General features: G+C 42.4%; 1 protein-coding gene across 2 annotated transcripts in view; it reads right to left on the bottom strand.

Annotated features, from left to right (window-relative positions):
- The window catches only part of LOC144693912 (uncharacterized), a 333,595-nt gene that overhangs the window by 295,749 nt on the left and 14,946 nt on the right, over positions 1-22,900 (bottom strand). For both annotated transcript variants that reach the window (XM_078564124.1, XM_078564125.1), the window contains exons 3-4: positions 20,532-20,641; positions 19,318-19,422 (exon numbers count right to left, since the gene is read on the bottom strand). In XM_078564124.1, the coding sequence (XP_078420250.1) occupies positions 19,318-19,422; positions 20,532-20,641 (215 nt within the window). The remainder of the gene's footprint in view (positions 1-19,317; positions 19,423-20,531; positions 20,642-22,900) is intronic.

Raw genomic sequence — 22,900 nt, 5'->3', positions numbered from 1 at the left:
TATAAGTACTGTGGCTACGAGAGCAGGTCAGAGGCTAGGAATCCTGCAGTGAGTACTCACCTCCTGACTCCCCAAACCTGACCACCACTACAAGGCATAAGTCAGGAGTGTGATGGAATACTCTCCACTTGCCTGGATGAGTGCAGCTCCAACAACAATCAAAAAGTTTGACACTATCCAGGACAAAGCAGCCCGCTTGATTGGCACCCCGTCCACAAACATTCACTCCCTCCACCACCGACGCACAGTAGCAGCAGTGTGTACTATCTACAAGATGCAATGCAGGAACTCACCAAGGCTCCTTAGACAGCACCTTCCAAATCCACGACCACTAGCATCTAGAAGGACAAGGCAACAGACACATGGGAACATCCACCACCTGCAAGTTCCCCTCCAGGCCTCTCACTATCCTGACTTGGAAATATATCGCCGTTCCTTCATTGTCACTGGATCAAAATCCTGGAACTCCCTCTCTAACAGCACTGTGGGTGTACCTACACCACAAGGACTGCGGCGGTTCAAGGAGGCAGCTCACCACCTTCTCAAGGGCAATTAGGGATGGGCAATAAATGCTGGCCTTGCCAACGAAGCCCACATCCCATGAATGAATAATTTAAAAATACTGTAATAAGCTCCATCCATATAGAATACCGTAGGCACTCTCTTAGAATATTTCTTGCATCACAGACATTTTTAAGTGATGGAGGTATTGAAGAACTATAAAATCAAGAGCAAATTTTCTTGATTATAAAATGAACGTGAAACATTATTGGGCACTGTTAACAAGGAAAGGCAATTTTACGAGTCTGCACTGTTGGCAGAGGGCCTCACCCACTGGCAATGGAGACCTGTTAAATTATCCTTGAAAAAAGTAATAGGGCTGCTAATGCAGGGCAGAATATAATTGTACAAGAGAAGGTTAATCCAGATCAATGTCAATTCAGTGCCGAAGCTGATGGAATGCAAGCTTGGCAACACTCACATTGCTCCATCTCAATTTTGAGTGTTGTGCTGCTCTAAAGCCGTGCACAGGGAGACTGCAACACCTACAGTTGCCCCAGTATTCAGGCAAAGTAAAATAGGATTTAACTAAGAAAGAAAGAGAAAATAAATATCTTGCATTAATATAGTAGATTTTGTAATACCCCAAAACAATGCAGCCAATGAATTATTTTTGAAGTATAGACACTGCTATTAGGTAAACCTGATATCCAATTTGCAAACAGCAAATTCCCAAAAAATCAATGTGCAATTTCATCTGTTTTTGGGGAGGCAAGGCCAATGAGGAATTTTGGCTGGAATACTAGGAGAACTCACTGCTCTTCCTCAAATCTTACCATGGCATTATATCTAATCCACTCAGACAGGCAGAGGGAGAAATTTGTAAAATTTCCTCCAAAGTAAAGCATCTGCTTATTGTCTCGCCACAGTGATACGGTTGAAGTCAAAGGTCAAAAGAACGAAAGTCAAATTTGTGGTGTCACACATTGTTGCTGCAAAATGTTAGACAAATGTGAAACCATTCCATTGACTGAGCTCAGAATGTTCACCACATTTGCTGAAAACCACAATGTCTCTTTGCCCAACCTTACCTCCCAGTACCTCTTGCTGTTCAATACATTTACTACATTAATAGTTGGTGGTGGTGGGAGTCTAAAGGCAGCAAGCCAAGGGCATGACATCTTGTCTCAGAAATGCAGCAAAGGCATCAGCCCACTGTGAGCCTTATACTGAAGTAGTCTTCTAAATTTTATTGCAGAAATCTGGTTCTCTGCCATCACATGCAGCAATCTCATCAGATTGGAGCAATAGTACATTTTATGAGAATCTATCGAGTTTTTTTCATTTTAGTGAGGTGCAATTGGATGTCTTAACTCTGTGCTGAGCCTTAAAGAGATGCAGCACATATGAGAAGCATAAAATGAAATTAAATTCCGTCATCATCAAGACTTTTCATTATTAGGCTTGGTGGCACATGGATTCTCAGTCAGATAGTCTATGGTTTGAGGCTCAGGTCAAAAGTGGCTAATGTATCAATTCTTCTAATAAAAATTCTTGGTATTTCCTATGGTCTGATACAGCTGATGATATACGCTACAGGCATCTAAATTATATCTTGCAGTCAAAGTTCAAAATCCAAGATGCAGTACAGCCAAATAGGAAAAGCCTTCGTTTCTCTTCACAAGCTCAAAAGAATTAGTGAACCAACAGGCATCAATGCAAAAAAGTATTTTCAAAGTAAATATTTGGTGATATTAACCATTATGATCACTCAGTTTTAATAAGGCACTCTTTATAATGATTGTTGACATGTTCTGAAGTCCGGCTTTGAGGATAGCACAGAAAATTCAAAGCAAATGTGAAGAAGCTCAGGCTAATGTGGTTCCTGATCACGGTAACTAAGTTGCTATGAAATGTTTCTGCTCTGGATTATTACTGCAAAATTGTGAGAGAATTTTGTAATAAGCTTCAAACCAAATGGCTGATATGCTCACTCCCAATTTCCAAATAGACGCTCAGGGATACATCTTAATACCCAAAAGTGGGTATGTTGAAGTTGGTTCAAAGGTTAAAACTTTTTAACAATCTTAAAACCGACCCAAACTTGCCGACTTCTGCTTTAAGGGAGGCAGAACAACAGGCAGACAGCCAACCCACTCCTAGGAGGCAAGTTAGCAATTTAGCTATTTGGGTGAGGCTGGCTGTCTCTAATTTAACCTGTTCTACAGGTTTAATGTGGCTGCTTATAGACAGAGCTGAGTGATCCCACAACCAATGCATCAGATCACAGCTCTGCAGTGTTGCCACATCCATTTGTGAATGCTAGTGGACAATTAAACAACTAACTGAAGGAGGAAGCTCCATTTGGCCCTTTGAGCCTGCTACGCCATTCAATAAGACCATGGCTGATCTGGTTGCGATCAACCCCACCTTCCTGTCTGCCCTCCCATAACCATTGACCCCCTTGCCTATCAAAAATCTATCTAACTCAGCTTGAATAAATTCAATGACCCAGCCTCCACCGCTTCCTGGGGAAGAGAATTCCACATACTAATGAGCCTCTGAAAGAAATGATTTCTCCTCATCTCAGTCTTAAAGGGAGACGTCTTATTCTTAAATCGTGTCCCATAGTCCTTGTCTTCCCCCACAAAAAGAAACATCCTCCAGGTATCCGCCCTATCCAGTCCCCTCAGGATCTTATATGTTTCAATAAGATCACCTCTCATTCTTCTAAACTCCAATGGGTATAAGCCCAGCCTGTTCAACCTTACTTCATAAGATAAGCCCTTCATCCCAGTCAAGCAAACCTTTTCTGAACTGCTTTTAATGCTCCTAATTCCTATGTTCCAATGTTCCTATGAAAATCCTCATCCTCAATTCTACTGAGCCCAGCAAGTGAGTGCAAAAGACAAGGCTGGAGCATTTGCAACTATCTTCATCCAGAAGTGCCAAGCGGCTGATCCATCTCAGTCTCCTCCTGAAGTGCCCACCATTACAGATGCCAGACTTCAGCTAATTAGATACATGGTACCAAGAAATCACAGAATCACAGCATGTTTACAGTGCAGAAGGAAGCCATTCAGCCCATCAAGTCTGCATTGGCTCTCTGAAAGAGCATTCCACCTAGTCCCACTCCTCTGCCTTATTCCCGTAACCTTGCACATTCTTACTTTTCAGGTAGCAATCCAATTCCCTTTTGAATACCTCGATCAAACCCATTTCCACCACCCTTTCAGGAAGTTTGTTCCAGACTCCAACCTCCCTCTGAGTGGAAAAAATTTTCCTCACATCACATTTACTCCTTTTGCCAATTATTTTGAACCTGTGCCCTCTAGTTCTTGATGTTCTCTTGAGTGGGAACAGCTTCTCACTATTTACCCTGTTCATATACCTCAAGATCTTGAATACCTCTATCAAGTCTCCTCTTAGCCTTCTTTTCTCCAAGGAAAAGAGTCCCAGCCTCTCCAATCTATCCTCATAGATACAGTTCTTTATCTGTGGAATCATTCTTGTGAATCTCCTCTGTACTCTCTCCAATACCTTCACATCCTTCCTCAAGTATAGCATCCAAAACTAGATGCAGTACTCCAGATGAGGCCTAAGTAATGTCTTATACAAGTTCAACATGACCTCCTGTCATGAAAATATGATAATTTTCATAATATTATTGTGATTTATTGTAAAAGTAGGTTAATAGTGGGGTTTGGATTAGTTTCTGTGTGTCAGGTTGTGTGTGTGGAGGTTTTAATTGAATTGCAGACAGCTGGTCTGGAGCTTTGAGCTATCAAAAGAGAAGCTGGTTTGAAATGCTAAATACGTGAACATGGCTGAAGTTTTAGAATGTGAGGTGTGAGGAACATTTGCATCTTTAGATAAACCAGAGTCATGAATTTCAAAGAGATGGTAAGGTGTTACACCTGGCTAAGCCAAACTGTGTTTATTTTTCCCAAAGATTACTGATAATATGAGTACTATGGAAGATTTATATTATGGAAAAAGTAAAGTTGCAAAGACATATTGGGACTTATGGGTTTTACATTAAAAAGGGAGAAACATGTATAAAGGAGATGAGGTTATGTGTAAGGAAAGAAGGAATTCTAAGATCTAACAAGTGTGAAAAGCCTCCAGCCTCTATGTACCAAGCTGCTGTCTCCAGGAACCGAAGCTAAGAGAATTCACTTTGAATATCACTGTCCAGGGTATTGTGTGCTTTGCCTTGGTCTGCTGAAATCTATGTTTTTTTATTGTTGCCTTAACAGAGGTAGATTATTTAGGGGATTTAGGAGTTATTATAGTAGTAATTTGTAGACCTATGTATGTGCTTAAAATCTTTTCTTCTACTAATAAATATTTAATTTAGTTTTGTAAAAGATCTCTAAGTCATGGTGGACTCATTACTACTGAATTCAAGGCACACATCTTGAAATAAAGTACAAATTGCAAACAGTTGTGGCAGTTGTTTCAAGTTTCCCTCTGGGATTTGAGCAACTCAGCATTTATCATCTGCTGTGCCATAACACCTCCTTCCTCTTGTACTCATGCCACTATTAATAATAAGATATTGTATGCCTTATTAACTGCTTTCTCAACATGCCCTGCCATCTTCAATGATCTATGTATATATACACCGAGGTCCCTCTGTCCCTGCACCTACTTTAGAGTCTCTCCCTTTATTTTAAACTGTCTCACTATATTCTTCCTGCCAAAATGGATCACCTCATATTTCTCTGCATTGAATTTCATCTGCCATTTGTTTGCCCGATCCACCAACATGTCTATGTCCTTTTGAAGTTCAAGACTATACTCATCACAGTTGACAACATTTCCAATCTTTGTATCATCTGCAAATTTTGAAATCATGCCGTGCACACCACAGTCTAGGTCATTAATAAATATCAGGAAGAGCAAGGGTCCCAACACTGACCCCTAGGGAACTCTACTGCAAACCTTCCTCCAAACTAAAAAAAAACATTTATCATTACTCTCTTGTTCCTGTCACTCAGCCAATTTCTTATCCAAGTGCCTACTTTCCCTTTTATTCCATGACCTAGAACTTTGCTCACAAGTCTGTTGTGTGGCACTGTATCAAATGCCTTTTAAAAATCCATATACACGTCAACAGTGTTTCCCTTATCAATCTTCTCTGTCACCTCCTCAAAAAACTCCAGTAAGTTAGTTGAACATGATTTTCCCTTAATGAATCCATGCTGGCTTCCCTTAATTATCCTGCACTTGCCTAAGTGACTATTGATTTTATCCCGGACTATAGCTCTCAGAAGTTTCCCTGCCACTGAGGTCAAACTGATTGGCCTGTAATTGCCAGTTATATCTTTGCACCCCTTTTTGAACAAGGGTGTAACATTCACAATTCCCCAGTCCTCTGGCACCACCCCCATGTCTAAGGAAGACTGGAAGATTATTACTCGTGCCTCTGCAATTTCCACTCTCACTTCCTTCAGTACCCTTGAATGCATCTCATCTGGTCCTGGTACCTTATCCATTTTAAGTAAAGCTAGACTTTCTAACATCTACTCCTTCTCAATTGAAAATTCTTCTAGTGTACCAGTTACCACCTCTCTCACCTTGGCCTGGATAGCATCTTCTTCCTTTGTCAAGACAGATGCAAAGTGTTCATTCAGTACCTCCTCTATTTTTCCAGCCATCACATGCAAGCCCCCTTTATGTCCCTAATCAGCCCTAACCTTTCTTTTACCAGCTTTTGATTAGTTACATGCTTATAGAAGACCTTGGGATTCCCTTTGATATTTGCTGCCATCCTCTTTTTATTCTCTCTCCTTGCTTTTCTGATTAGTTTCTTCACTTCCCCTCTGGCCCTTCTATATTCAGCCCGATTCTCCATTGTATTTTCTAGCTGACAACTGTTGTACATGCACTTCTTCCTTCTCATCTTCATCTCTGTCGCTCTCATCATCCAGGGCGCTCTGGATTTATTTGCCCTACCTTTCCCCTTCAAGGGAATGTACCTTGACATTGCCTGCAATACCTTTTCTTTGAAGGTAGCCCATTGTTCAGCCACCATCCTTTCTGCCAACATTTGATTCCAACTCACTTGACTCAGATGCATTCTCATCCCATTGAAGTTGGCTTTTCCCCAATTAATTATCCCTGCTCTGGATTGTGCCCTGTCCTTTTCCATGATCAAGCTAAACCTTATGATACAGTGATCACTGCCCCCCAGAGGCTCTCCCACTGATATTTGATCCACTTGGGCCAACTCATTCCCCAGAACCAGGTCCAAAAGTGCATGTCCTCTTGTTGGACCGGAAACATACTGCTACAGGAAATTATCTTGAACACAGTCCAGGAACTCTCGCTCCTCTTGTACTATTGTATAGCCCTTTGAACTATTCCTATCCCAGCCTATATTTGGATAACTGAAGTCTTCCATTATGATTACTCTATAATTCTTTCACCTCTCTGTAATTTATTTGCAGATTTGTTTCTCCACATCTCTTCCACTAGTTTGTGGTCTATATGCTACACCAATCAATGTTATTGCACCTTTTTCATTCCTTACATCTAGCCAGAGAGATTCCATGACTGAGTGCACATGATAGTCAAAGGCTATGTGTCCCGACAACATTCTGGCAAGACTGTTGAAGACTTGTCATCCAGAACTAGGCGCACCCCTAGTCGCGTTGTTCCTATTCCAAGTTACAACAATGGCACTCGTCTAACAATGTGTAAAATTGCTCCGGTATATCCCGTTCACAAGAAGCAGGACAAATCAAAATCCAACCAATTACTGCCCCATCAGCCTACTTTCAATCATCAGCAAAGTGGAGGACGGTGTCATTGACAGTGCTATCCAGTGACACTTATTCACCAATTGCCTGCTCACCAATGCTCAGTTTGGGTTCTGCCAGGGTCACTCAGCTCCAGGCCTCAATAAAGACTTGATCCAAATATGGAGAAAAGAGCTGAACTCAAGAGGTGAGGTGAGTGTGACTGTCCTAGACATCATAACAGCTTTTGACTGAGTGTGGCGCCAAGGAATGGTCATAAAATTGAAGTTAATGGGGATTGGGGAAACTCTCATCTGGCTGGAGTCATACCTATCAAAAGAAGATGGTTGTGGTTGTCAAATACCAATCATCTCAGCCCCAGGGCATTGATCCAGGAGTTCTCCAGGGTAGTATCCTAGGCTCAGTTTCTTCAACAATGACTTTCCTCCACCATAAGGTCAGAAGTGGGGATGTTTGCTGATGATTGCGCAATGTTCAGCATCATTTGCAACTCGGCAAATATTGAAGTAGTCTGTGTTCACATGCAGCAAGGCCTTGACAACATTTACACTTGGGCTGATAAGTGGCAAATAACATTTGCAGCACACAAATGCCAAGCAATGACCATCTCCAACAAGAGAGATTCTAACCACCTCCCCCTGACATTCATCAGCAGTGCCATCGCTGACTCACCCACTATCAACATTCTGGAGGTTACCATTGGACTGAAATCTGGTGTCTGTGGTATCCTGAAGTGCCATAAGCTTTGTTTAATATTTCCATCTTAAACACTAGAGAGTTTCAGAAGTTGTTTCTACTGCACTGTGTTTAAGTTCCTCATTAAAATAAGTTGAGCGTGAAATGGTAAGCAAAAACAAAGTGAATTCAATCACATGGTTTTAACATTGTGCACCCCATAAATACTGAAGTAATCTTCACCCCAGTCTAATCACTGCAAATATTACACTCTAAACTCTAAGCACTCAAGCTATGGTAAATATAAAACAGCATGTTCCACATAAATCTCTTTCACAGAACACTTCATAACTATGACTCCAAAGTTGATCAACGCATATTACTTCTTATTTATTTTACACACAAAACCCAAGTTACAGCACACTTTACAAGGAATGTTATTGTAATAGGGGCAATAGTCACATCTGACACCTATAATTCAACAGACGCTTGTACTATACAACTTAATAAAAGTATTAATGAATAAAACACCTTTTACAAATGTGCAAACCCTGCACTCCCAGTCTGAAATCCATTGCATTGATCCCTGCAGGAGAGAAGAGCTGGTTCATTTGTACTTAAGCAATATTTACTTTTTTTTACCGAAGAGTCAAATCTGATCTTGACTCTTTCTGAGGTTAAGTCCTCAATGTCTGCTGACTTGACCTCCTTCTGACCCTAATTTCCAAATGTCTTTCTTTGCCTGGACAAGCTGTTTGGTGGCCATGTTGAAAGACGCAGCCAAGTCCTCTCTCTCAACAGGTTTTCCTTGTGTTTCCCTTAACTGTCCCCACCCCTCCAACACTTCAAAGTTCTCAATCATTTCAATAGGTTGTCCATCTATCATGCACCTCTACTTGGCAGCATTAACATCTGAATGGTGCATACTTACATAACTGGAAGGTATACCATCACTCCTTAAAAACAACCATCAGCTGCACTTATTTATAACAATATTTTATTCTCAATGTTTTAAATGTTTGGATTGATTGACACAATGATAACCATTATGAGAACCTCAATATGTTGTTATGAGGTCACTCTGTCACGTTGTCTGTTCCAGGACAAGGATAGGAATGAGCACCAGGCAGTTGCATGATAATTAAAGGAATTCTATTCAATTCCTCAAAAAACTGTTGTTGTCTGATACCCTACTACAATTAAAATATGGCACATTCTACAGCATTGAGGGAGTCTGAATAATCCTGACATGACCAATGCAACCTTACCCTCTTTCAGTGGTCCACTGCAGACTCAACCCTTTCCCTGGCAGCTCTGGGGAAGATGCTAATGTATAATGTTTGAAGTGCTTTTTAGTTTAATTTTTTTTCACCCAGTTACCAGCCTGAATCTTTGCGTAACGTGAATCATTGTCGGGTAAGTATCTATCAATGGCTTTATGCATTGGCCACAGGAGATGTACTACAGTAGCTAAGGAGATTTTAGGATCTAAATTAAGGCTAGTCATGCAAAGGTAGCCTAGAGGAATGGCACATTACTGCAACCCTGGGCTGGTGCACCGACATTTGCGATCCACTACAATAAAGCATCATGAGCCAGACTGGTGTCTCTGAAGATGCTGGAGGCAAAATTGGGTTTGATATTGCCAATTTTTGCCAAATTGGTAAAGTGGTTACCATGAGCAAAGTAAACATCTACCAGAAGTATGCAGGACAGGCAGATCATGGCGTCAACCAAGGTGCACTGTTATTTTGACGCCAGTGCTGCTGTCTTGGAGCTCCATGCACCAACTGATGACACCTCTTAACCTTGCATGGCTGAATATGTATTCAGCATCTTGAGGATCCCCCATCAGCAGTATTTAAAGGGGTTATCAACTACTTGCAGGTTAGATCAATAGTTCTCAAACTGTGGCTCATGACCCCAATTGGCTCTGAGAAACAGCAAATGGGATCACAAGCTCTCCCTCCTCTGAGATTGCACCCTGCATCATGTGGCTCAGTTGCCATGGACAATGAACTAGGGAACTATTGTTCCCCATGCTTTTGTTTAATTCAAAAAAGCTTTTGTTTATTTCATGGCAATGTCTCAACTAATCAGAGGCAACTTGCCAACCAAGCGGCACCCTTTTCTCAAGCAGTATAAAGTGCTGCTCCCTTAGAAATTTGGCATTCTTGAATCTGTCCTGATGAGTGCAAGATGAAAAGCTTCAACAGCATGTCTCTTTTTTTTCAGCAATACTCAAGTTCTGTAGTACCAAGTGACTAAAAGCTATCCCCTGACAACACTGTACATGATGCTGGCTCACAACCTATGCATGTGTGTGCAACAGGCATACAACGAGAATCATGTTGCCACAAGAAATCTGATAAGAGCGGGCTATTGACGGGCTGAAGCAACCTGGATCACTTTGCAGGAGCGCTGCAGTACTCAGCTGAGCAGATCATGATTTTTGGTGGTATACTGCATACTGCACAACCTCACCATCATGAGAGAACAGCCCTTCCTACAACCTATCAGGCAAGAAGCTGAGGAGGAAGATCACAGGGAGGAAAAGGAGGCAGAGGAGGAAGAGGAAGACAAGGAACAGAAAGGGGTAGGAGAGGAGGAAGCTCATTGTGAGGTCATTGAACTTCTTGCGGCATTGTATCTAGATCCACGGAACTTGACCCCTGGCATCGACTTCCACGGCTATCTGTTTCTGCTGCCTGTTTAGCATGTGTATGGAGGGCTGCCTGATCCCCTGAAGATCCAGGGCATCCCTTCTCCTTTTCCACTTCCTCTACAAAGACATCCACTCCAGTGGCTGGAAATCTGGATGCCTGCGCTCTCCCACGATCAGCCATTCTTCATTATCTCCCGGGTCAGACTCAGTTGCAGAATGACTGCCATCACCTGCTCCTGCCACAATGCACTTCCCCTTTAAGAGGTGCACGTTAGCTTTAAGTAGTGCAAGTTACTAACAATAATAGACCCCTTGCTGCCTGTACTACACTGACTGAGCGTGAGTTCATTGTAATCCCCACACCCGTTTGAGATCTATCCAATTTAACCCCTAGTGCTTCTACTTCCTGAAGGAGGGAAAAATGAAGTTGATCATTTCTTCCAGTCTCTATCACATAGTTTGTAGATGTCGCACAAACTACATTATCAAAGCAGCCAGTGAGCCTATCATCTGTCCACCTTCCAAGACCAGGAAACAGTGCAGCACATTCATACAGGGGTAAGAAAAATAAATGCAATTAAAATTTGAAGATATAAACATAAAACAAATTTATTCAATGTAAGGCCAGTGCAGTCCCACAAACAACAATAAAAGAAAGACCCAACAATCTGTTTTTATGTTGTTGTTTGAGGGATAAATATTGACCAGAGAAACTCCACTGCTCTTATTTTAAGCAGGCCCTGGGATCTTTATATGCAGCTGTGATGCCAGACAGGGCCTCAGTTTAAAATCAATACCCCCTTAGGGCTACATTGGATCATGAGCCTTCATTTCGCACTTAGGTCTCTGGATGGGACTTGAACTCCGAACCTGCTAAGCAAAGGGCAACTGTGCTAACAACTGAGCCACAGCTGACAGAAAAGCTGAGGCCTCCACTTTCACAGTCTGCTCTGCCCTCCCCAAATGTGAGACACACATGTGAGACCACTCACCGTGTGTTAGCAGGCAGCCTTGAGTCCTGCCATTTTCCACTGCTTTCCCATAGGATCCAACAGCCCCGCCCCAGGTGAGTAGTGAGGTGAGTTGGAAACGCCCTAACTCCAAAATTTTAAAACAAATAAGCAAAGGTATTCAAAGAAAATGAATAGAAAAGCCTTTTACTGAATGCCCCCATGATTTTTCTCCCAGGTCACTTGCAGAAGAATCCACGAGATTAATGTTTAATTCCTGGAGACTCCACAACAAGGATTGATAGCACTACTTGCCTCCTGAATAAGCCAAGTTGTTAAAGTGGCCCCAGGTCTCATTTCTGCCAACCCACCTCACTACTTACCTGCCTGAAGGCCACCCATGCATTAAAATTGAGGCCAAGAATCGGTCTCAAATATTGGCATATATATATATTTATATAGGAAATCATCAGTTTTAATTCATGAGTAAATTCACCTTGAGAAGCACCACAGCAGGAGGAAGATTTACCAATCCAGTTAATACTTCCTGGAGCACCACATGGAAATAAGATTTGTGTTGATGAAACAGTCAACAAAGAATCCATTCCCATTTAAAAGAATAAGAATGACAACAGCTGACTTTAAACATGACTCGCCAAACAGTCGTCTGAGTGGTGTGCAGCTGTTTGGTGGCTAAGTCCAGCTGTTGACATTGCATTTCATCTCCACACCGATGACATTTTAACTCCTTCCTGTTGGCTTCACTGTGCTTGGAACACAGGCATATTCAGGTTAGACCAACCACTGTCAGCTACAGAGGGAAGAGTCTTTGATCTCCGTCTAATAAATCCAATCTCTAAAACAGGATCCACTTGTTTGGACCCCTGTGGACATCTCCACATGACAGTGGCCAATTTCATAGAAATTTGTGTTCATTTTTTTCATTGCTTTATTCTGTGTACAGTATTTGCACTCAGTAAAATCTGGATTGAGACATCTGACTTGGATTCTTCTGAGTCAGAAGCGAGGGGAATTATCTTCACAATAGACTGGGCTGCATGCATACATGGTTGCCAGAAGTATAGCACAGTGGATTGACCCACTGCTTCACCCAGCTTCCTGTAAGGATAGCTTTGAATAGAGTGCAAAATACTTGAACAATGTGACACTTGCCGTTGTTTATACTGTAAAACGCATTAAAATTATCTGTGTGCTATCGAGGGAAGCACACCCAAGCTTTTTTATAACCTGTATTTTCTTTTTTTTACAAATGTTGATTAGCCTGCTTCATATTTCCAGCACTTTCTACTTTAATTTCACTGAAAATGTCACAAAGAAGAAATCAGTTTGCACTGTTAAAACAATAAAGAAAAATACATCTTTTTAGATGGAAGCTGTGGCTCAGTTGATAGCACTCTTACCTCTGAATCACAAGGCCGTAAGCTTTAAGTCCCATTCCAAGACTTAAGCACAAAAATCTAGGTTGTCACTCCAGTGCATTGCTAAGGGTGGGCTGCACAGTTGGAGGGACTGTCCTTTAGATATGTCATTAACTGGAGACCTTGTCTATCCTCTTAGGTGGACATAAAAGATCCCATGGCACTATTTGAGGAAGAGCAGGGGAGTTATCCCCGGCATCCTGACCAATATTTATCCTCAATCAATATCACAAAGACAGATCATCTGGCCATTAGTACATTGCTATTTGTGGGAGTTTACTGTGTGCAAATTGGCAGGTGCATTTCCTACGTTACGACAGTGACTACACTTCAAAAGTACTTCATGATCTGTAAAGTGCTTTGAGATGTCCGGTGGTCATGAAAGGAGCTATATAAATGTTAGTCTTTCTTTTAATAAAAATGGGCCCCAAGAACCCACAGAAACAAAATCCCACTGGTTTTGCCAGAATTGTACTTAGCTGCTCCTTCCAGCATTGGTCCTGCCAGAGTTTGTAAGGTCTAGAAGAGGCCACCCAATTTGCACAGAGCACATGGGTGTAGCATCATTATGGGTACATCTTCAGTGTCTACCTGGACTATGTAATTAGAAAATCCTGCACTAACTTACCGTAGTGAGGAGCAGGTGTGTTCCCAGGAATTGGGCATGTCCCTTTGGGTCACTGTATAAGGGGGAGCTGATTTACACACTTTAAAAAAAAATGTTTATTTCTTCAGGAGCCCAATTTCCCCCTTTGACAGCATGGTGGGTGTACCTACACCACATGGACTCCAGCAGTTCAAGAAGGCGACTCACTACCAACTTCTCAAGGACAATTAGCGATGTGCAATAAATGCTGGCCTAGCCAGCGACGCACACATCCTGGGAAAGGATGAAAAAAAATCTCTTGCTTGACCTGGGCATTCTGCACCGATTTGCCCACTCTCCCATCGCTTCTTTAATGGGACCCACAGCTGCCTATCTGAATGCAAGCATGGCTCCTCTCACCTAACACATCATTCACAAGTACTACCTAATTAAGCCAAAGAACTCTTACCATAGAATGTTGCTGCTCTTGGCTCCACTGCCCAAAAGAAAACACTTGGCTTGCAAGGGGCGGACAGCTGGTTATTCCCTATAAGGTGCACCAGAAAATCCCGGAAATGGCAAACGTTCAGCACTACTGAGTTCTTAGCATGTTCCAATGGATTCCACCTGTCTCCCTATCACAGTTGGTAAAAAGGGTGGTGGAACCCGAGCAGGTTTTTGAGAATGACTGAAGCTAGAAACTAATTTTGTTTTTTTTCACTAGTTAAGGTGTCGTTGGGTTACAAGCCAAATCCAAGCCAATGGATGAACAGGCATATGCCTATTTTGTTCCCGGTCTGTCCTTGCCTGGATTCATTCTTACCTATCCAATTATGGCCAGAAAATCAGCTGCAATGGCTTCTTTTGTCACTCCCAAACCATTACCAATGGAGCCCTTCAAGGATTTATTTATCTGCTTCTCTATCTCTCCCTCCTTTAAACATAGAAACATAGAAAATAGAAGCAGGAGTGGGTCATTTGGCTCTTTGGGCCTGCTCCACCATTCAATATGATCATGGCTGATCCTCTGTCTCAACGCCATACTCCCGCTCAAACCCCTTGACGCCTTTAGAGTCTAGAAATCTATTCCCTTTTTTAATATATTCAGTGACTTGACCCCGGGGTCATATGGAGAGGGCATAAAGTCCTTTTAAAAAAAAACAATCTTAAGATGTTCCTTAAGCCCTACTTCTTTGAGCAAGCTTTTGGTCGTAAGCCCTGACACCTCCTTAAGTGCTTTGTGTCAAATTTTGTTCGATAAAGCTCTTGTGAAGCACCTTGGGATGTTTTACTGCATTAAAAGTGTGATATAAATGCAAGTTGTTGTTTGTTCATTGATTATTCGGAGCAGCATGAGAGTAGTCAGTGGTTAATCCTTCTACTCTTTGGGAAATTGTGTCTATAAGCCTCCCTCAGGACATGGCTGTGGTTCAGTAATACCTGCTCTGAACCATTTATGACACATGTTTGAACTCTGATGTGCTGTTGCACATACAATTGTGGGTTTAACATAATTCTACTCCCCTCACCCCCTACAACTGCCCAAAGCCTTTAAAGTAACAGCTTTAGTACAAGCTTTTCCCCTTAACTGGATCCAAATGTCCATCTAATTCCCGTTCAACTTCAGAGGAATTCTTGACATTTCCAGCAGGATGCAGGTTAAGTACGGGCTGTTGAATGGAATGCCTTGCTGAGTAAATACTCTTCAAAATTTATGTGTCACCCAACTCAAGTAGTCATTTGAGAAAGCACAGATGAGAACCAAAACATCTGGAGTCATGTGAAGAGGACATAAAGACTTTTTTAAAAAAAAAAGTACGATATTAGCTGGATTAAAATTAGCCTAAATTTCAAATTAGATTACACCCGTAAATTGCTACAGTGAGGCTTGGACACACAACCGTCCAACTCAGAAGCAACAACTTTACCATTGAGCCAATGCAGCTATTTAAATTTTGCACCAGGATAAGGGATTTGAAGTGGGTAATCTCACAGCCAAATTCAAGCCCCAAATCTGCACAGTAAAAATTCATCATTCTAGCAAGATCTGGCCCATGAGCTCAGGTTAGCCACTCTGTGGTCATGGAATGGTATAGCTGTCTCCTCTTCTATTGGTTCAGCTCCTAGCTCCTCCTCCATCAGCATTGCCAGTTTCTACCTTGACATAATCGTGGCCTAGGTGGGAATTTATATGTTGTCAAGAAGTGAAGAGCCATGTTGAGGACAAGAAAGCGAGGGATATAGAATAACAAGTGACAGTTTGAGAAGGTGGTGGGGAGGCAGAGAGGGAGGGAAGAGGAAGAACGCCCGCTCAAAATTCGGACAGAGGGAAGGAAAAGTGCCAAAACATTGGGGGTATCTCAAAAGAATAAGAAAAGCTGGGCTAATTTAAACTTGTTTGCAATGATGGCAGAATTCCCAGCTAACTGTACTGAATATGGAGACTTCAGCTGTCAGTTGCCTGCCTCCTATAGGTCCTGCCAGTTTTTCATCCCATTGAAAGCAAATTACTGCCCAGGAGGCAAAGATGATAATGAGGCTCCAAACTTTTAATTCAACTTGAGGTTTCTAAGTCTTGACATTTCAAATCCTGCAAATAGATGGGGAGAAATTTAAAGCACTCACTTCAGTGTTACATAATATTTACAGCACAGAAATGGGGCTTTCAGGCCAACAGGTCCATGCCAATATGCAAGATGTTAGCATACACCTGTCAAGCAGTGATAGCACTCTCTGAAACTAGTGCTTTGAACAGTAGTCTCAAGGTGGCCATGGCTGGAGCCCTTCAGTGTAACTGATCACTTCAGGGACAGGATTTTACAGCCCCGGCCCGGCAGGGGTGGAAAATACAGAGAGCCTTTCAAACTTCGGCGGGACCGGAAAATCCTGCTGGCAGGAGGGCGGTAGAATTCTGCCCCAGGTTTCAGCTGCAGCTCAGTTGCTAGCACTTTTTCCTCTGAGACACTAAGGTTTCAGTTTCAAGTCCTATTCCAGGGCTTGAACACATAAATAAATGCTGGCAGTGCTAAGGGAATGCTGCATTGTTAGAGGTACTGTCTCTCAGATGAGATGTTAAACCCAAGGCTCCATCTACCTGCTCAGGTAGATGTAAGAGATCCCTTAGCACTTGCTTGAAGAAGAGCAGGGTACTTATCCCTGGTGACTTAGTCAATATTTATCCCTCAACCAACGTCAGAAAGAACAAATTATCTGGTCGTTATCACATTGCTGTTTGTGGAGAGCTTACTGTGTGCAAATTGACTGCTGGGCTTCCTACATCACAACAATGATTTCACTTCAAAAAATACTTCATTCATTTGCAAAGCACTTTGAGACATCCGGGGATTGTGCAAACATTACATCAATGGGAGTCTTTTTCTCTCACCAAAGCATTCACAGCTTGCCAGTTTCACTGAAGAAACTTTTCCTGCTACACATTCGCCTCAGTGACGCTAATAGGTTGGGATACATATTCCATGGCTGGGAAATGCAGGATTCAATGCTAAGGATCTCATAATTAACTTCTTAACAAGCTCTTGACTGATCCAAGGGAGTTTCCCCACTTGCCTTCAATACCATCCTAGGGTAAGCTGGAAGATGGCAGGATCACATCGAGATCCCAACTCTTCATCAGTCTCCAGGATTTTCCCACTCATTTTGCCCTGAACCCACCACCAACAATCTGGGAAAATTCTGCCCGAAGTGGGTGAGGGGTGATGGATTATCATCTCTAAGCCCCCATTTTTGGAGGGATCTGTACATCTCAGTAATTTCACATTTTCAATGTCAGTACTGCTATAGTTTACACCAGTTACCTTTCGGGTTGCCTGGGTTATGGCATTAAAAAAACAGTAATCAGAGGTCAAACATCTCTAGAAAGTTAAGTTCAGAAGCATAAATATGTAATGCGTAATACGTAAGTGTAATGGGACAGGGAACAGTAAATTGAAACAGTTCTTTCTGCAGTAAGACTGGGAATTTCCTCAGAGCTGCTCATGCTCTGACATCATAATCTTACTGCAGATACATAAGCGGGTTTCCTGCTACACTTCTGGCAAATTTATGACCATGGAGTTGGTGAAGCTGAAGAGAAATTTCTAGCCAAAACAATGTCCTTTTGATCTCTCAAAACCACATAACCAAGTGGATATGCAGAACATTTGTGCTCTCAGAACATGTTTCCTGATGAATGGTACGTAACATATAGGCCGGGTATTTCCCTGGAGCGGCTTCTTATCCACTGCCCTAACATCACCCGAAGTGCAGCAGAAATCCTGGTCACATGCATAGAAGTATGTTCCCACTACTCTTGCAGAGGAGTTACCGCAATAGAAGGGAAGCAGCTTCAAGGATATTCCCAGCCATCTACGCACGCCAACAAATACTGGACCAAGAGAGCTCTGAACTAAACTCCATATGCAGCAAGATTTGAACAATGCTCAGGTTTGGGTTAAAAAGTGGTAACATTTGTGCCACACAAGTGCCAACAAAAGAGAATCTAACCACCTCCCCATGACATTCAATGACATTACCATCGCTGGATCCCCCAACATCAATATCCTGGGGGTTACAATTGACCAGAAACTTAATGGACCAGCCACATAAGTACTGTGGCTACCAGAGCAGGTCAGAGACTAGGAATCCTGTGGCAAGTAACTCATCTCTTGACTCCCCAAAGCCTGTCCAACTTCTTCAAGTCACAAGTCACGAGTATGACAGGATACTCTCCACTTGCCTGAATGAATGCAGCTCCAACAACACTCCAACTGACTCCAACCAGCGGAAAGTTATCCCTCTGATTCCCACTAACTTCAATTTTGCTAGGGCTCCTTGATGCAATAAATGGTCCAATGCTGCCTTGATGTCAAGGGCAGTCACTGTCACCTCATCTTTTGGTTCTGCTCTTTTGTACATGTTTGTGCCAAGGCTGTAATGAGGTCAGGAGCTGAGTGGCTCGTGAAGTTCTCCTGCAAGTCACCAAGTCACGCACCATCCTGACTTTGAAATTTATTGCCAATCCTTTATCAACGTTGGGTTAAAATCCTGGAACTCCCTCCCGAACAGCACTGTGGGTGTGCCTACACCACGTGGACTACAGCGGTTCAAGAAGGCAGCTCACCACCACCTTCTCAAGGGCAATTAAGGATGGGCAATAAATGGTGACCTTGCCAGTGATGCTTTCCCCCATGAATGAATTAAAAAAATCTGGCAAAGCAGGGCTCACCTCTAAACATTTGCCAAGGCAAAGCAGCATTCATCTGAACATTGCCCTGAATAAGTAGCACAGGAATTCTAAAGAATAGGAAGTGGCTATTTGGCAAAGCACACTTGCCTCTTTCTCACTGGGGTCATTTTTCTACTTTCTTTCCTATTCTTTCCATTCTCTCTTATTCTCCAGAAGTTGTCTTTTAAACTTTATACTCTTAACTTTCCCTCATTACCTATTGCTTTTGTCAGCAATGCTTTTGTTGATCTAAATTCCTTATTTTAAAGCTATGGCCCCCCAATTTTTGAACCCTTTGTCAGTGCAAACAGCTTGTCTTGTCTGATCATCAGCTGTTACAGCCAATCAGGTGCTGATATAAAGAAGGATAAGAATATTTATTTTAAAGTTAACCAATTGTCATGCACGGACACACAGGGTCTCTGCATGTCTGTTCTGCATGATTTTTACCACATAAAATTCAAATCTATTCAATAAATAAGTCAATGAATACATTCTACTATAACTTACCATACTGGCATCGGGGGCCCTGGAATCCCTCTGGACACTGGCACACCTGAGAAATTCCTTCAGCACACTTCCCTCCATTGAAGCAAGTACCAATAGCACATGTAGCTGGGGAAATACAGACACCATACACTTGAAAATGTTGGAACATTTTTCAGGAATTCAGATAAAACTATTTATCTTCATTCTAAAGGCAATTAATTTGCTTCCACCTCTATTGCATACACCCAAGGGATGTCAGTTTTGGGAATTTAAATGCTTCCTTTTTTTGCATTTATCATCACTAATAGAGTTAGATGTAAATTAAAATTCTCTCTTCTTTGCCTAAATATTCTGCGCTAACCTCATAGAAAAAGAACTTCAGTGGGCATTTTCTTTCTCAACCACAATGTCCCACTGGCCCTAAATTCAATCAGGTTTCAACCAGTGCCTTGGATTCAGTTCCATTAAGAACTCAAAACAGGATACTTAGATTGTTTATTGTCTGCAGAGAGAGATTTGTATCCTCACTGTGGATTTGAATCAAAACCCGGTTCTAGAGATGAAAGGAGATTGTGCCAACCCATTGTCCCGCATGATCGGCACTTTTTTAAAATGTACCAGGAAGCAACAGATTATATCCTGTAACACCCAAGCACTGGATGAGGGCAGAGTTTGAAGAAAAATTACAAGGGATGGTCTAATATGGTCACTTGTGTCCAACCCTCTACCAGATGATTACAGAGTGCACAATCATGCAGCAGATACAGCTTAGTGAAGTACTTGTGCTTAATGTATAACAAGAAAATAATTAAATGGTGTGTTAAATGGCTGATTATCCTCACTTGATGAGGCCCGCCATACATTTACAGCTGCAAGTGATGTATTTTGTAAAATTGTATTTCATCAACAAGAGTGTTTCCCAATATTATAAGAAATTTAGAAACTGCTTGGATGGAGATCTCAAGCCTCATTCAACAATATCACTCTGATTGTAGCAACTGCCTTAGTTTTTGCCAAAAAATTCATAATTTTAGGGAGATGTCAACATATACCAATATATTTTACAACTTCACATTTTTATCCCCACCCCAAAGACCTGACGGTGAGCTGATCTGCTGTCAGGTTTACATACTTGCTTCCACGATGAATTCCTCAGTACCCATATGACAACATCTTCATGTCATTGGATTGGAGAGAATTGGGCTGTAATAACATCACGGGAAGATGACACTTACGATGTAAGCAGCCAGGCTCCTCGTTCTGCTGGTTCCACCCTGGGCAGCATTTATAGATGTTCTGGAGCTCCACATTGTACACCTGTCTATAGGCAGTATAATACCCAGTCCTGCAAGGTAGAGGCAGAAAGTGTTTCAATGCATCAGACAAATTGGATTCATTTGCAAATATCTAAAACAGTTCAATCAGCCATTTGCAGCAGCCTGCATCCTGGAACATTAGCATGTGAAACCACGTTCAAGTTTCCCCACATCATGGCAAGCATTTGATCTCAGGAGGTGGACTTATTAGGAGGGTAAAATGGACAGGGCATCTCATCCTGCATCATCACTCATGGGCCAGAATTTTATGCTCCTCCCTCCCCGGGGGCGGCGGGGGGGGGAGGTTCTGAGGTGGGGGGGTGCATGAAATTTCATGGACAGGATTCCCTCCAGGTTCCCACCAACTCTGACCTAGTTGCAATTTTACGGTGGGGCGGACAGGGTCTCAGACAGGAAGACTGCCCTCGCCCCGGTTAAGGCCCTTAAATGGCCACTTATTGGCCACCTAAGGGTCTTTTCCCACCCAGCCTCCATTTTTAGGCTGGCGAGCTGATGGCAGATCAGGGGGACAAGCCCGATAAAGAACAGAGTTCGATCGTTCAGTCTCGGGCAGGAACCTCAGTTGCTCCCCCTCGTGACCCTCAGGCCTTCCCTACCCTCCCCGCCCTGTGACGCCTGCCACTTACTTCTCCTCCAATTACCAACACTTAGTTCCAGGCAACTCCCTGCAGTGCCTCTTCCGGCCACTGCAGCGCTATTCCTGGATTGGCCGGCAGTTCTCCAAGGTGGGAATTCCTCCCGGTGATGGGTGGAAGTCCCATCTTATACCAATCAATGCTCGTTAGAACATGAAATGGCATCGGGCCTGCTGGAGTTGGCAGGAATGTTTTCCCCACTGACTCTTCGGATGGCAGCAGCCAAGCCCCCTGAAAATTCAGGTCATGGTCAACTCAAGAATGGGCCTCTGTAAGAGTGGCTTGTCACTAGCTCATGCCCTGCATGGAATCACCATGTGGCATTTACAGAAACAGGCCATTGAGCCATCCAATCTTTAATGGTGTTTATTGCCACAGAAGCAGTAGCCCTAATCCTGTCTGCACGCCATGTTCCCAATATCACGTTGTTCCTATCGTGTATTGCATTGAGTAAGACTAACACTTGCTCATCTGCCAACAGCCATTATTGAACTAATTTTATTTACACCTACCCAGGAGCAGAGAGGGCAGCAAATGGGGAAGTTCATACAATATATTATAATTCCCTTTTCCGTGAACCACCTATCTGAACTATTCAATCATGAACTCAATGCACGGTGTTATGAGGCTTTGCCCCTTTATTTTTGAAAATATGATTTTTCAACATTCAACTGATGGGAGATTTTGCAAATTGAACTGAGACAGTGCAAACTGTTTAAAAATGCAAGCCCATATTGCAAGGTAAAGGTGAGAAGTCAACAGATTACCCTTAAGAGAGCATGAAGAGAGAGAAATTTCCTATAGTCCAGACACCAATCAAAGCTCATAACTGTTTAAGGAAGAGGCATTAAAAGTGCAAAGTACTGGGTATTGAAACAATGGCTGCCACCAACAGACCCACCCAAAACCTCTTGGAAATACACAATGGGTGAAGTGTTTCAAGGGTGCCCAGCCACTAGGGAGAGATTGCAAGTGACACAGGAGATGTCAAGAAAGTCCTCAGAAGAGGAAACAAGCTGAGGGCTCTCTCTCTCTCCTTTTCTCTCTTTTGAAATAAGAATGTCGCCCGGTACGAGAAGCCAACTCTACCAACAACTCACCAGTGAACTGAGATTTCATAATAATTGCGACATTTTCTATTTCTGACCGCATCCGAGAAGCCAACTAACCTAAATCGGCCGCAATGTTTAAAATCCACACCTCAAGGACAATCTAAGGACATTTCATCATATATTGTTTGACCTTTTTTAAATGGACTATAACTCCCTTATTTCTGATACGTGTGTGTGTGCGCACACGCTTGCCTGCATGTGTCTGGGCCCTAATGACTGCATGAGGGCCGAATGCTTGACATTGCGTTTTTATTATTTTTCTCGGGCTCAGTGGTTAATAAATTTGTTCTTTCTTTGACTCAAGAAAACCTTGTTTTGATTGGTTCCTCACTGCTCACAGCTTAAATAGCAAAATACATTCTGAAAAGGTATGAAAAAGAAATCAAACCTTTGCTGTGGCCAACCAAGAAGGTTGAATAGAGGGGAGCCAGTTCACACCTTCTCACCTGGTCATTACAACAGAATTATGAATTTATACTCATAATTCCAAAAGCTAAACATCCATTCTCCACAATCCTAC

Source organism: Cetorhinus maximus, chromosome 19 (assembly GCF_964194155.1).
Source record: "Cetorhinus maximus chromosome 19, sCetMax3.hap1.1, whole genome shotgun sequence".
Classification (NCBI taxonomy): domain Eukaryota; kingdom Metazoa; phylum Chordata; class Chondrichthyes; order Lamniformes; family Cetorhinidae; genus Cetorhinus; species Cetorhinus maximus.
The sequence above is the reverse complement of the archived record's forward strand: the minus strand, read 5'-3'. Positions and strand labels throughout refer to the sequence as shown.